General features: G+C 32.8%; 1 protein-coding gene across 1 annotated transcript in view; it reads right to left on the bottom strand.

The window, feature by feature from the left end:
• Positions 1 to 15,757, bottom strand: part of LOC106462376 (protocadherin-like wing polarity protein stan) — a 210,089-nt gene that overhangs the window by 8,406 nt on the left and 185,926 nt on the right. Inside the window, exons 21-31 of the mRNA XM_022389630.1 lie at positions 14,660 to 14,911; positions 13,699 to 13,819; positions 12,783 to 12,962; positions 11,330 to 11,471; positions 10,188 to 10,406; positions 9,892 to 10,045; positions 9,099 to 9,165; positions 8,388 to 8,454; positions 7,321 to 7,400; positions 692 to 860; positions 8 to 28 (exon numbers count right to left, since the gene is read on the bottom strand). Coding sequence (XP_022245338.1) covers positions 8 to 28; positions 692 to 860; positions 7,321 to 7,400; positions 8,388 to 8,454; positions 9,099 to 9,165; positions 9,892 to 10,045; positions 10,188 to 10,406; positions 11,330 to 11,471; positions 12,783 to 12,962; positions 13,699 to 13,819; positions 14,660 to 14,911 — 1,472 coding nt within the window. The remainder of the gene's footprint in view (positions 1 to 7; positions 29 to 691; positions 861 to 7,320; positions 7,401 to 8,387; positions 8,455 to 9,098; positions 9,166 to 9,891; positions 10,046 to 10,187; positions 10,407 to 11,329; positions 11,472 to 12,782; positions 12,963 to 13,698; positions 13,820 to 14,659; positions 14,912 to 15,757) is intronic.

The raw sequence follows: 15,757 nt of genomic DNA, 5'->3' as shown, positions 1-15,757 counted from the left end.
CCCATGTACAATACAGGTGTTGACGTACCTACAAACATCACAACAATATTTCTGCTACAGGTGAAAACATTTTAAAAAACAATAATCTAAAACAGGTAGTTTGAGGAAACAAATACAACACTAAACAAAATATGAAATGAATTGTCTAATTACCACCAACGTACCTAGTGAATGTAAAGAGATATGTAGAAGGCCCTTTTAAATAACAATATTATTGTACAAGATTTTAATCTTTAAAATTTTTAATAAGACATGCAAAAAAAAAACATATTTGTATACAGTAACATGTTAATCTCTCATTCTACAATAACAAATTTGCTGTTTTGAAAAGGAAAATACACAACCAAAGAACAAAAATTACTAATTTAGTTTCAACTTTTTGATGATCTTATTCATCCCAGTAGATTTCCTTGTATCAATCATGGCAGTTACTGTCTATTTACACCAGCAGGTGGTTTACATGACACACCTTGAAGCTCTTTATCCAACTGACATTCAAGCTTATGTATTATTACACTAAGAGTAAAATGCATAACTTTTTTGTTGACAGATCTGACTGAACACAAGTTCATTTGGTCAGTAAAAGCTAGGTGTGCATGATCTGCAGTGTCTGCCACTGCACTCACTGACCCCAATAAGCTTTGATAGAAAATCTGTTAGGTCTCTATAGGTGAATATCGAGAGCACTAACCTTTCTATTTATAAAGCAGTATCCTACAAAGATGTAAACTCCTTCAAGTAGACAAAAGAATGAGAAAACATAGTGAAGCACTTCCAAGGACTCATTCACAGACAACAATGCCAGCACCCAGGTACCACCCAACACTGGAAGTAACATGATGCCAAGCCATAGCAGGGTTCTAGAAAAATTAACAACTTTACATTTAGATGTTCTTCACACATTAACTATAATAAGAGAAAAAAAACCACTAATAAGAAGTGAATCAAAATCATTCTCAGAAAACATTTTCAAACTAAAAGTAAAATAAATATAAAAACAAAAATAATTTACATGAACAATAAAATGGAATTAAAAATTCTGCCTTGGCTAGTTGTTATCAGGAGTAATTACAATTTTATGTTCTGTAAGATAAAAAAAAAGAATCATCATGAATTTGGCTATTTCACATCACATGAGGCAAAATAACATTCTTAATCTTGAATATATTTATTAATTTTGAAAAAATACAAAATCTAACAAAGATTTCACTTTTTCCCATTTATCATTTTAAAAATTAAAATATGTGCAAGTAGAAAACATTTTACTAACTTTATATTTCCATTTATAACAGTTTACTACCCGACATAATTTAAAAAAAATCCTATCACACAAAGATATTTCATTCCTTGTTTGCCCTCTAAGCATTGGTCAAAAAATTTTTGTTTTTTCCATCAGTCTTTATACCCATTTCTGTTTCGCGTCATTTCTAAGCATGTACATAGTATTGCGCCACCTATACTGGTGCAGTTAGCTCCTTCTGCTATTCCCGCTCAATCCTCACTTTTGGGAATTGGCAGGTATCAACATAAAAACACCCGAAGTGGGGAGGACGAGTGGGAAGTGTGTGAGAGGAGGTAAGTGCGTATCAGAACTACATTTTAAGTTTAAGAAAACGTTAACTTCCAAAATGGTCTTAACTTCTCTCACACAAAGCTAGAATCCCACATTCCAAAGGTGTAGGGGCCACTTTAGGCATACAGATATCAAACCAAGCAGAAAGCAACCACTTAGAATGAAAGGGTGTGCTATGAGATGAAAATGAAGCACACTAGTGGTATACCACACTACTTCTGTAACAGTTATGCTCTTCACCCAGGAAATGGGTGGAAAAGAAAAACAGGCACAATTTAATGTGCCAATAATACTTACAGCACTGGACAAGTGATGGTAGTGCTTGATGATCCAAAAATCATACATTCCATTTGACACAGGATTGTGCCTAATACTGTACTAGTGTGAAAAATGGAATAACAACATATGGCTAGGGCATGATGATGGCTAGTAAATTGTCTAGAGCAGTCCATCTGGGCACAAAACATAAAAAAGGAAAGCAAAAGAACATTGTTTGATGATAACAATTGATTACGGTAGTTGTTCTATTGAGGTCCACCTGGGCAAAAATGACTAGGGGAAACACCAGAGGGTTACTTTTTTTTTGTCAATTGATGAAGTTATTCTGTCTATTGAGGTCCACCTGGGCAAAACATCTAGGAGAAACTCAAACTGGATTTTAAAATTGTGACCCATTGATGAAGTTTTATTACCTAGTGTGGTCCACCTGGGCAAAAACAACCAGGGGAAATGCCTTAAAATTGAGTAAGGTATTTTGTGCAGTACAGTCCACCCAGGTAAAAATATCCAGGGGAATTGCCTCATAAATTGATAAAGTGATATTGTCAAGTGTGGTCCACTCAAGGAAAAACATCCAGGTGAAATGCATGATCAATTGGGATCTGTTAAGTAGATGTTATGATTAGGCAAGCTGAAAAGAAAACATAAAAAAAAGGAATTCATCAGAATTAGCCCAGTTAAAGGCATACTGACATGTGTACAATTGCCACTGGAGGTCAACGATATCCACTAGAGGAAGATAGATCCAGATCATGCAGATAATGAACAATAAAAGTACCCGAAGTAGTCCACATTCTGGCCTGAACAATCTTTTCCAAAGGATATCAAATTGGTGCATAGGATATAGTGATGTGATGAATCTGATGAGAAGAATAGTGTGGAGATGGTGGCTTTCTATGGATAAATCCAAATATGCCAGCCTAATGAGTAAATGAACCTAACCAGTAAGTGAAACAGGGGACAGAGCAATGGAAATAGAAGGTTTCCAGGAAAAAAAGGTCAGGAATGTGAACCCTGAAAGAAGGCAGAACATTTCTCATAACTCCTTAAGGAGCAAACCAGACCAGGCAAAGGTTACTCCGAATGGTAGGGTCCTGAACTAGAAAATTCGACTTTGAGCAATAAATTATTATCGATAAAGTGGGCATTGTTGAAAGGAACACAACTGCAAATTATGAGGAGAAATTGAGGTTTCTAGGATCCCAAATGTAGGAAAAGGAGCCAACGCCCAGCTCAACCCTATGACCAAGAAATAAACAAACCCATCAGTGATGTAACAAAGCAAATATTTCAAGCCCCACACTGACGAAAAATTAGTATAAGGCACATAGTTAGCACTTACAAAAAAAAATTCAGATAGAACAATGAAATATATATTAATAGTAATTATGATATGTAACAAACTATTGAAATGTACCCAATTAAAAAAGGACTGATAAATATTAAACGGACAAACCATCAACATTTATGCAGTCCACAAGTTTGTAATAATAATGAATGTGTTAACCAATGAAAATTACTTAGAAAATATCTAAGTTACCAGTCATCGAAAGTAACCTATATTACAAAGGCCATATAACTGAGTCCTACACTGATAAAAATTAGGATAAGGCACATAGTTAACAATGAAATGCTTGTTACTAGTAATAAGGTACAAACTAACTAAACATACCTAGTTAACAAAGAACTTATGAATATGAAACGGACAAACTATCTAAATTACAAATTATGTAATATTAACAAACATGCAAACCAACGAAAAGTACCTAGAAAACACATTAATAAACAATATCTAACCTACATTCCTCTAAATCAACCTGGACGAGTTATCATGTCAAAATTAAAAGGTCAGCCTTTTGATATTAACATCATACAGATATATGCACCAACAACTGATCACAGTGATGAGAAAGTGGAAATATTCTATGATGAACTGAATCAAACTATGGAAGATATAAAGAGTTGAGAAGTTGTGATCATTATGGGAGACTTCAGTGCCAAGGTTGGGAATGAAAAACATCTAGACATTGTGGGAAAATATGGCCTTGGTAGCAGAAATGACAGACGAAGACAATTATTGCAGTTTTGTGAAGAGCATAACATGATGATTACTAACACATGGTTTCAACACCCAAAATGCAGATTGTACACCTGGAAGAGCCCTGGAGATATATACAGGAATCAAATAGATTTCATCCTGGTAAATCAGAAATTTAGAAACAGTGTGAAACAAGCACATATCTATTCAGGTAGGCTCTGACCATAATCCAGTCATGGTCAAGATGAAGAAGCCAGCAAAGCGAGGTGCAAATGACCAATTAGACATTAACCTGCTGAAACAAGAAGAATACGAGACGAGATATGCAGTGGAAGTATGCAACCAACTTGATGTGCTCAACAACAAAGAAGTCACACAAAGTACTGATAACAAAATAACTAAACAGAAATGGATATCACTCAAGAAAGTTATGGTGGAGTCTGCAAAGAAAGTTCTCCCAAAGAAGAAAAATGTGAAGAAAAAATCATGGATGACAGATGAAATACTGCATATGATGGAAGTCAGAAAAAGGCACAAAGGAACAGAACAACACAAAGAAATAGATAAAGAAATCAGAAACAAGTGTAAACGGGCTAAGGAAGTCTGGTGGAATAAGAAATGTGAAGAGATAGAAGTTCTGAACAGAGAGTATAAAACAAAAGAATTGCATGAAAAGGTGAAAAAGATGACTAACAAAAGAAGATCTAAAAATGGAAACAACTGTGTATGTAATAGAAATGGTAAGATGCTGTTTGATTCAGAAGAAATTACTAATAGATGGGTCGAGTATGTGAATAAACTATATTACGATAAGAGAGGAGATCCACCTAATATTGACAACCAGGAAGGAAGGGCCATCATGAAGCTAGAAGTAGAAAAGGTTATTGAAGATATGAAAAGTGGCAAAGCAAGTGGAAATGATGACATCACTACACAAATGTTGAAAGACGATGCAGGACTGAATAAAATTACAGAGTTGTGTAGCTTTGTTTATCATTCTGGATACATTCCATCTGATATGAAATGCTTCAATATTTGTCAGAATACCAAAGAAAGCAAAAGTCACAAACTGTTCAGATTACAGGACACTAAGTCTGATGTGTCACATATTGAAGGTCACATTGAAGATCATACAACAGAGAAACTGACGAACAGTTGAAGATGAAATAAATGAAGCGCAAAGTGGATTTATGACAGGAAAAGGAACAAATATTCAATGTAAAAACAATAGCAGAAAGATGTATATGTGTGTTTCATTGATTATGAAAAAGCTTTCGACAGGGTCAACCATGAAAATTTGATAGAATGCTTTAAAAGCCTAGTTGTAGATGGCAAAGTTCTGCAGCTGATATGAAATTTGTATTGGAACCAAAAAAGCATTCGTAAGGAACTCTTTGATGTCAGACTTGTTTTCATACTATTAAAGGCACCTCTTGTTACCTCAATCCTCTTCACTATTTCAGCTTCACATTTTCCATCACCTGTTATGGTCTGTGTTATTTACACCATTCAAAATATCTTGTAAGTCTTGTTCTGTTTCAGCCATCAGTACAGTGTCATCAGCATATCTTAAATTGTTTATCACCTATGCCACCAATCTTAATGCCTTTATTACTCTCAATGCTATGAAAGATGTTTTCTGTGTACAAATTAAATAGACATGGGGAAAGGACACATCTGTGGCATACTACTCTTTTAATTTGTATTTCTGGTGATAATCCATATTCGGATAAGAGTATGGTCAACTCTGTTATATGGCTGTGAAACATGGACCTTGACACAAGCATTTATTAACAAACTGGAAGCATTTGAGATGTGGGTGTACAGAAAGATGATCCTGGATAGAAAAGGTAACAAATGAAGAAGTTCTCAGTATGGTGAATGTGAAAAGATATGTTGTACCAATCATTAAGAAAATAAAAGTAGCATATTTTGGCCATATGATGAGATGAGACAACATCCAGCAAGTCCTACTAGAGGGTCAAATAGAAGGGAAAAGATACAAGGGAAGACCAAGAACAGAGTGGGTAACAAATATTAAAGAGTGGACTGAGATATCAAAATATGAAGACCTGGAGAGAGAAACACAGAACAAATAGAATTGGAGGATTGTGACAGCCAACCTTTCTGAGGAAGACAGCACATGATGATGATAAACCTAGATGATAAAAGACAATTAAGTCCTACACTTATGACGAGAAAAAAACATTACTCAAATAGGACAATGAATTAGATGTTACTAGCAGTAATGATATGTAACTTACACAATCTAAACATACCTAGGTAAAGTACTTATTAATAATGAACTAACAAAACCATGAAATTTGCAGAGACTACAAAGTATGTAATATTAATGAATGTGCAAAATGATTAAATTTACTAAAAATATAAAGTAATAATCAATATCTTACTTAAAATTTATCTAAATTAACTTAGACAACAAATGACACAAATATCTAACTTACCAAAGTCAGAGCACCTGATGACATGAAATGCATAATTCTCCCATGTGTAAATAAGTGCAAAGCCACACAAAGAGCATCTGAACCACCATGGGTATATCAACCAGATGTATAAGTTGAAAAATCACAGATCCTCTGGGAAGAAGAACAATTCTTCACCAAAGAGAATGACGTGGTGGCACAGCAACAGGTGAAAGGTGCCAAAAAAAGAGAGTTCAAAGTGTCCACTCATTGTTTATATTCTTCCTCAGAAACATTGTCACATGAAAAGAAGAGGAAATTGCCAGCCAAATATATGAATCAAGCTCCCTGCAAATTAAAACCTGTAGCTCGTCAGCCAATAGTCTAACCCCATTCCTGGGAAGTCGTCACTTACATTAATCGCAAATTCATACTATGATTTCTTGTAATTCAGTAACAAGAAATAAATGCAAAAAGAAATTGTCAAAATGAGTAAATGCAAACACAGTAAAAGAAAACTGTTAAAAAAAGATTTAAATGACAAAGAAGCACGTTCATAAATGTAGCCACATGTCAAAAAAACACATCTGAATAATGGTGTGCCAATCAAGAAAGTGAGGATTGAGCGGGAATAGCAGAGGGAGTTAAGTGCACCAGTATAGATGGTGCAATACTATTGGTGGAGAGTACTCACATGATTTGTACATGTTCAGAAATGGCTCAAAACTGATGGAGTATAAAGACTGATGCACTGGCAGCAAAAAAATATTTTTAGCATTGCTTAGATGGCAAATAAGGATTGAGATAGCTTTGTGTGGAGATAAGACAGTATTTGAAAAAGAAAAACAGAGACAACATTCTATATGAGTTACATACCTACTAATCTACTGATGTCCTTGTTTTTCTGCACTAGTTTTTTTGTACTAAATAATTATTTCACATTAAGAAATACTTTTAATCTAAGAATAAATAAAATTTCAATCAAATCAGATTAAAGAAAAATTTACCGTAAGTTCCCAAAGTCTGTAACTGTGTCTTTTATGTGGACACTGGCTCTAATGGCTAAAGCAAACACAGCAAGATTCAACTGTATGAAAAAAAGAAAAATATAAACAACTCATAAGACTAGAGGGATAAGTTAATTAAATCTCAAATAGATAGTAAGGTATTGAAGATGAAGACAAATGTATAAATAATCAAATTTCAAGTATGTAGTAATATATATATACAAAGCAAATACGGATTTAAGTTGGCCAGATTTGATATTTGTCAGTAAAATTGCTGTACAGCGATAGGATGTAATATAGTAATATTTAGCAAAACTGTCATAAGTTTGAGGCAGCATGGTTAGTGCTCTTGACAAGTAATCAAAAGGATGTAAGTTCAAAGCTCATCCTTGCATAAAACACTTTAACCAAAATTTACTTCAGTCTATCCTAACTGTACAAATGGGTACCAGCTAATAGCTGGAGGTTAACCTGTGAAGAATTAACATCCCATCCAGGAAGCACGAGTTATCACTCTCATCCACTTGTGCCATGAGAATCTGTAGTTAAGTTTCAGCCCTATATGCCTTTAAGACATGGAAAGGTATTTGGGTGTGACAAAAAACACCAACACCTTTTAAAATGATTACTCAAATTAACTATTTTTGAATATTAACTTTAATGATTTAATTAATAATTGGAAATGTAAAACAAGTCTTCATTAGAAAAACAAATATTTTTTTTTCTCTATTTCCAAACCATATTAGTGAATTAACTACAAAGCATAAAAATACTAACTATAGATTTTAGTCAAAAATTATAAAATTTTCTTTAAAAAGTTGTGTGCTGCCTCTATTGACTAGTGGATAAACATACTATCACAAGAAGATTGGATAAATGTATTTCTGATAAGTAATAAGTTACAGCTTAAAGTTTCAAACATTACCTTTACTAGAAAAGTTACCACTTAAGAAATTAAACCAGATAGTGGTACGACTTTAAATGTTTTCCATAAAGCGAACTCATGTGATATAATATTTAGAGAAAAATAAAAATAAGCAGGCTAATAAAAATTGTAATACACTTACTATAACAATGCAACACACAGGTCCAACTAGACTCCAGACAACATTCTCATAAACAGACAACCAGCAGCTGTATGGAAAATTACATTTAAAATAATAAAATTAATGGATAGTACAAAGAAAAATGCTCTGATTTTAATATTGATAAGTTAGACATCTTGAAATACAATCTAATTATATTTTACAACTGTTTAGGTTCTATGAATAAAAACAGCATGTCCAAAATGAAACATATCTCAATAAATGTCTGAAATGTCAATGCACAAAAAAAAAAAAATCTAAAAATTGGACTTTAAAATTATCTAAAATATTTAAGTAATTAAGATTCCTACTTAAAGTCAATATCAATACCAGGTGTTGCCACAAAAAACTAACATTTTCTTTGATGATTTCTATAACAAACATTTTTATTAACTAATAATCTGTTGAAGATCAAGTTTATTTTTTAATACTATAAATATTTGGTGTTTTAAGGCTTTAGGGATTAAAACATCTATATCCATTACAAATGAAAGCTTTTCTCTTATAAACTGTCAAATTCTTAGCATATCCATAATAATCTGAAGGTCAAATGTACAATTTTTTGTCTTAAGGTAGAGCAAATGCTTGATTCAAAGTATATTTATAAAAAGAGAAAGGCTGTTTTTCTAACAAATTTGCACAATGTACTTAATAATTGTAACAAATCACTGTTTCTAAATAAAACCTACTCACAAAAAATAGTTCCCATACTGATCTGCTCGAACCCCAACAGCTAGGCCAACAACAATAGCTGGTCCACCTGTATACGCAAATAATAATGAAACTAAATATAACAGTAAGATATGTGGAAAAAATTATAATTTTTTTAACCATAATTTTTACTTTGGTTTACATGGTGGTGGATTTCTAAAGACATGTAAGTAAAACAGTGTTTTTACTTTTGTTTAAATGGCATATTACTATAAATATGCAAGTGAAGTAGAGTTTGACATTTGTTTACATGGAAGGTTGCTATACACACCTAAATAGAGTTTTGACTTAATTTTTTTACATGGCAGTTTACTATACACATCTGAGTAAATGAGAGTTTGGGCTTTTGTTTCTACAGATATGAGAGTGAAAAATAATTTTGACTTTTGTTTACATGGCAGGTTTATACAGATGAGAGTAAAAAAAAAGAATTTTAACTTTTGTTTACATGACAGGCTACTAAAACATTTGAGTAAAGAAGAATTTTCCTTGTTTTCTTACATGGAAGGTTTCTATAGACATATGATTACAGACATTTTGATATTTGTTAACATGAGAGTTTTCATTTTTAGTCAACAAAATAATAATAATATTCTCATAATTTAAAGCACAAAATATATTTGAAGTGAAATCTCCCTGGATTAGTAAATCATATATTATAAATAGCAAATTAATTAATTACCTTTACTAAATGGCTTCTCTGCAGTAAATAAATTAAAGTAATCAACAGAGTAATAATGCTTAACTGAATATCTTTTCAGCAAAAAAAACTAACCATATCCAACAGAATAATAAAACCGCATCTGTCCATGGTTGATATCTCTCATCTCAGTCAACATTCGATAGATATGAATGGCCTCAACAAACATCCAAGAAAAAACACACAGAAAGAAATAGTGAAGGAGGATGGCTACCACTTTGCAGGGAAACTGTGAAGAATAAATTGTTAAATATCATTCAATACATTTCCATAAAAGTGATCTTCAATAAAGTCAAATTAATCAATATAATTAAAACTATATAATGAGATCTATGTAAGCCAATATCCTCAGACATAAGACAACAGCCTACCTCCTCTTTGACTAAAGTGCTTCTCATTTTTAAAGCCAGAAGGAAAATTAACTCAGCAATGAAAACACAGGCCACCAAGTTCTTATGAATAGTGTTACTGTTTGTTTGAAGTCCTCGCAACATACAGAACACAATAAAAGCTGCCAGCAGCAGTAGAAGAGACAAGATCATTCCAATGTAGGAGATGACATCTTGAGCCACTGATTCCTCTGCAAAATACTGTAAAATACAAAACACTGTAATGAATTTTAAGAATGAATTATAACTTAAGAATAATTTATTCTTAAGGTAAATAAACTGGTGTTTAAAATAAACTCTATGACAAACCTTAAATGCGTGTACAACAGGCATAGGAGGTGTGGAGTCAAGGGGGCAATTTCCCGCAAAATTCTGGCCCAAATACTTTTTTGGGCAAAAAATCACCCAAAATATTCAGGCAAAAGCTCCATTCATATTTATAACTTTTATATTTGCAAACTGATTATACCTTTTCAGAAAATATATTACCCACACGACATTTTCACTTTCACCTTTTTACCCTTTTAGCGCCATACAGTTCTGCATGGAAGTTATTGCAACTTTTTTTTTTTCAAGCTACTTTAAATCTTACAGTACATGATTTTAAGGTCGATTTTATATTTTTGGGCAAGACTTGCTTGCCCCCCCCCCCCCCAGTCAAAATCAAACCCCTATGCCTATGACAACAGGTTATGATAAAAGCAGTGGTTCCATTCAAAAAACAACTGTTATAAGAAACATCTCCATTATAACTTAATAATAAGCTATTATAAATGAAATATGGTATTATCTGCAATTTGTATAACTAATTTAAACAATAATTTGTGGAATTCAACCAAAACAAAACTTCATTACAAATCACAGTAGTCAACAATGCTTTTCTCAAATTAAGCAATAATTCTACTTCCAGAATATTGTAATGTTTACAGTTCATAGTAAGATACTATGTTCTGAACCAGCAATAAAATACAGCTTGGAAACCAAAATAAAAAATTTGTAAAATAAAAATCAAGCTTGATATTTTAAGGTGGAAAAACAGCAATCCAGCAAATCACAAAAAGCTTGAAACTTAAACAAGTGTTCTTGAACATCAGCAATAAGGTAAAAAAAAGAAACCATGTTACCTCTTTGTCTGTGATATCCATCAAAACACCAAATGATGTAAGATGATTACAGGAACAGTTGACATATGGTTGCTTGGACTGCCAGGTGAGTGAGTCTTCATTTTGTAACCGACAACCTTTAGTTGACCAATGGCCTTGTCCTCTGTTTATAAAAAATCAAAAACCATCATACAATGGGATGACTTTCACATTCATGAAGACTCCATTCACACATGCAGGCAAGAATATTCCATTCACACACACAAATAAGATTATTTCATTCACACACACACAGATAAGATTATTTCATTCACACAATCAATAATATTTTATTCACACACACAGATCAGGTTATTTCATTCACACAATCAATAATATTTTATTCACACACACACAGATTATTTCATTTCTAGGTAAACAAAATTAATCCATTCATAAAAACAAAAACATTAATATGTTCACAAAGACATAGTAACATTAACTGACAAATTTTCAAGCCATTCATCACTAACACAAATAGACAATATTTTATCACTCACATGCATAAACAATATTAAATTGTTATAACAGCATCTCAAACTTTCCAAGTAACTCATCATTCATACATAAGAACATGGTATAACAGCAACTCAAATTCTCAAAGTCACTCATGATTCACAAACATAGAAAACATGGTATAATAGCATATCAAACTTTCCAAGTTACTCATCATTCATACATAAGAACATGGTATAACAGCAACTCAAATTCTCAAAGTCACTCATGATTCACAAACATAGAAAACATGGTATAATAGCATATCAAACTTTCCAAGTTACTCATCATTCATACATAAAAACATGGTATAACAGCAACTCAAATTCTCAAAGTCACCCATCATTCACACACAAAAACAGAATGGTATTATAGCATCTAAAACTCTCCAAGTCACTCATGATTCACACACATAGAAAACATGGTATAATAGCATCACAAAATCTCCAAATCATTCATCAGTCGCAGATATATATATATAACATAAGATTGGTAATGACAGCATCTCAAACTCTCAAAATCACTCAACAATCACACATATAACTGACCAGGACATTATTTTAAAATTAGCAGAGATCTGCAAAACATTTGCAGTCAAATCAGTATCTTTATTGCAACACTACTTCTTTAAATACACGATTTCTATAATAATACAAAATAATTCTAATTGCAGACACTGAAAAGTAGAAGTCCACTTGTCTTAATTAATCCTTTATTAAGTATGGCTATATTTGATAAAGAGATAAACTAACACTATAACTTCTGTACCTTTTGTGCTTTAGTTTAGTTAGGGCTAACTTTACTGCACTTAATATTATCAATAAATAAACTTATAATTTTATTCTATGACCTAACATTAGACCTTTTTAAAAACTAACATGTAACAAACTAAGCATTAATAACACATATAACATGAAGAAAGACACTTTAAGATACACACCCAGCACTAAAATCCCAGAATGCACACTGTGGACTGGTGTAGCCTTCAGAGTTTAGTACTCGGAACCTGAGCCGAATCTCAGGATCAATGTTCAGTCCCAAAAGGGTGCTTTTGTTCACTGGAAGCACAGACAGTGTGAAGACAGGAGAGTTCACAGACAGAGAAATCCCAAAACGCTGTCTGTGGAATGAACAACAATACAATCATCATATTGACATGTGCCAGATGAAATTAAAACAGAAGAGGTGAAATGAGACTACTAACAATATTCCTCGAGAATGTAAGATCTAGATTCTAAATATTATCAAACTAAATTTCCAAACACATGTTAATGCTAATAAAGTTAAACATACTTAGATATATTTTCTATAAATTGTTACATACACAGATTTAAATTGTGTATTATAGTACATAAACTTAACATTATATATTATATAAACTATAAATATGATAAATCAACATCTTTTGATAATTAACATACAACTTAGAAACAAATTTGACGTAAAATAAAATGCTATTTAAAGTTTTTACTCTATTAAATGGTGAAAAAAGGGTTAGTACATAAAAATACTACCCATCACACTCTTGTTTGAAATACATAACATTTAATAACATTAATCTTAAAATCACACTTCAAATGTAGTTTCCTTTTAACATTGATAACATAACTGAAATATGAAAGAACACAAGACTACACTGATCTGTTAGAAATGCTAGAAGCTCAAGCTCAAATCACCACCCATGTACAATATTCAAAAGACAGAACCCACTAAACAAAGCATTGCATTTACAGCAGTATAACTGAAAGATAATTACAATGTATAAATAATAAAATCTTAACTACAAAATGAAGATCAAGGAAATTGTCACAAATTGAAACACACACAAAGTCTCAGAAATTAGTTACCAAACATACCTGACAGAATTGTCATATGCCGAGGGAAGAAGTTGCCCAATTGTTGGATAGATGGCATAAATTGTAACTGCTGAAGCTTTTGGGAAACTGAGAGGATGTTTTTGCCGTTTAGCAACCACACCTGTAGAATAAAATATAGTAATCTTATTTTTTGAGCAGTTTTAAAACATCACTGTTTAGGTAAGTTTGAATTAGTACTTCTTTAAAAATTTATTAATGCTATCATTAACCATTATGATGCAACAAGTGGATCTATCCACTTTGAAATTTATAGCCATTTGATGCAACAAGCAGATTTACCCCACGGCTTCAAAAACTTTTCCTTCCACTGCGAAAAGCAAATTTACCTCCACAGCTTCACAAAAAAACCTTTCTTTCCACTGTGACAGAGAAGCACGAATACCCACCCATCCTTGAAAGCCATGCCACATCGCCAGGGTACTGGCACCTGTGAGCAACACCACAACTAGTGGAAATGTTTACATATACTCAGCTGTCAGCTCACACGGTAAATAGCTCCATGATTTGGGGGATAATTTTATTGATATGTTATACCTTATATATATATATATATATATTCAGTATTCTAGTATCGATCATCTGATATACTAATGTAAGCCAAAAATTTTGTTAAGAGGTAATAAAATGAATGTACAAGTCAGTATTCATCATTTGTCACTTGTATTTTTTGTTCAGCTTTCATGTGTACACCAGGGAATTGTTGTGCCAGATATAGAAAATTTATCATCTCCTTTTCATATTGAAAAAGGACTAGAGAAGATCAAATTCCTAATTTTTATTTTTTGGTGGATAATCAACACTTTTCAGGAACCAGCCCAAATGCAATTATGCATCAAAAGGGTTGAAATTTATCTAGTATTAAAACGTTCCAGATATCACACTAATCTCTCTAGGAATTTAACACTAATAATGTCAGTAATGTGTTACATATATCACACACCCTCTAGTTCTTTGACTCCAATTGTTTCCAGAGGCACAATTGCTTTACTTATATCATCAGTATATTCTTTACGGATTGGAAAGTTGTTATATTTCGGGATGACAACAGCAGGTCCAGCAGAAGATGGAAGACTAAAGTCAAGAAAGATTGATGGCTGAATAGAGTCCAAGGCAACAGTCGAGTTTGTCACATCATCAGTTGTAGCTGGATAGCCCCATAGCTCAGACGTGGACACAGTATCTAAACCAAAAACTGGTCAGAAAAAAGAAAAACAAATATATATATATAATAATGACAATATATATAAACAGATGCAAGTAACTTAAATCAGTACTTGTAATTTACCATTACTTTTTATATTATATATATTTAATAAAGCAAGCTTCTTTAAAATATACATAAAAGTTATTTTCCTACACTGAAAATATATTTCTGATAGGTACTTACCTCCGCTCAAAAGTATAGTGCTGTCCTCTATATACAAAAATATATGTGGTTCACAGCGTCTTCACGTGTAAATAATGTGACAACCATCCACCAATAGGAGCATGACACACCCTCCTGATGCATGTGACTCCCTCTATTCAATTCTACCGAATTATCACTTGGAGATTAAGCAGAAAGGAAGCACCAGTTTTAAGTGGGGAGCAAAGGTAGGAACTGTGATAGGAGGTAAGCACCTATCGGAAATATATTTCATTGTAGGAACATAATAACTTACAATAGAGTATCTTACCTCCCACTTTGAATAGGTGGAGGGACCAGTGTGAGGGATATAGAGAAAAATCCTTCAAAAGTGTCCGAAGAACACAATTGAAGTGTAACCCTCATTGAGAGAGGAACACACATGGGAGACTGTACCACTTCTGTATCAGATATACTCTTCACCCAGTATGGAAATAGGTGTTGCATACACATGCAGAAAGTGGGAGTACATTTGAAAAAAAAAAACTGTGTGGGTTCGAACCCAAAATCCACAAAGTATTAGAAGCACAGTCCCGGATAAGATTGAGTGGAGGATTACCATCCACAGGTGTGAATGTGGGTAACAATAAAAAAAGATGTGCCCCATATTGTATAATGCCTAGGCTACATCAG

This window comes from Limulus polyphemus, unplaced genomic scaffold (genome assembly GCF_000517525.1).
Source record: "Limulus polyphemus unplaced genomic scaffold, Limulus_polyphemus-2.1.2 Scaffold1153, whole genome shotgun sequence".
NCBI classification, from domain to species: domain Eukaryota; kingdom Metazoa; phylum Arthropoda; class Merostomata; order Xiphosura; family Limulidae; genus Limulus; species Limulus polyphemus.
The sequence above is the reverse complement of the archived record's forward strand: the minus strand, read 5'-3'. Positions and strand labels throughout refer to the sequence as shown.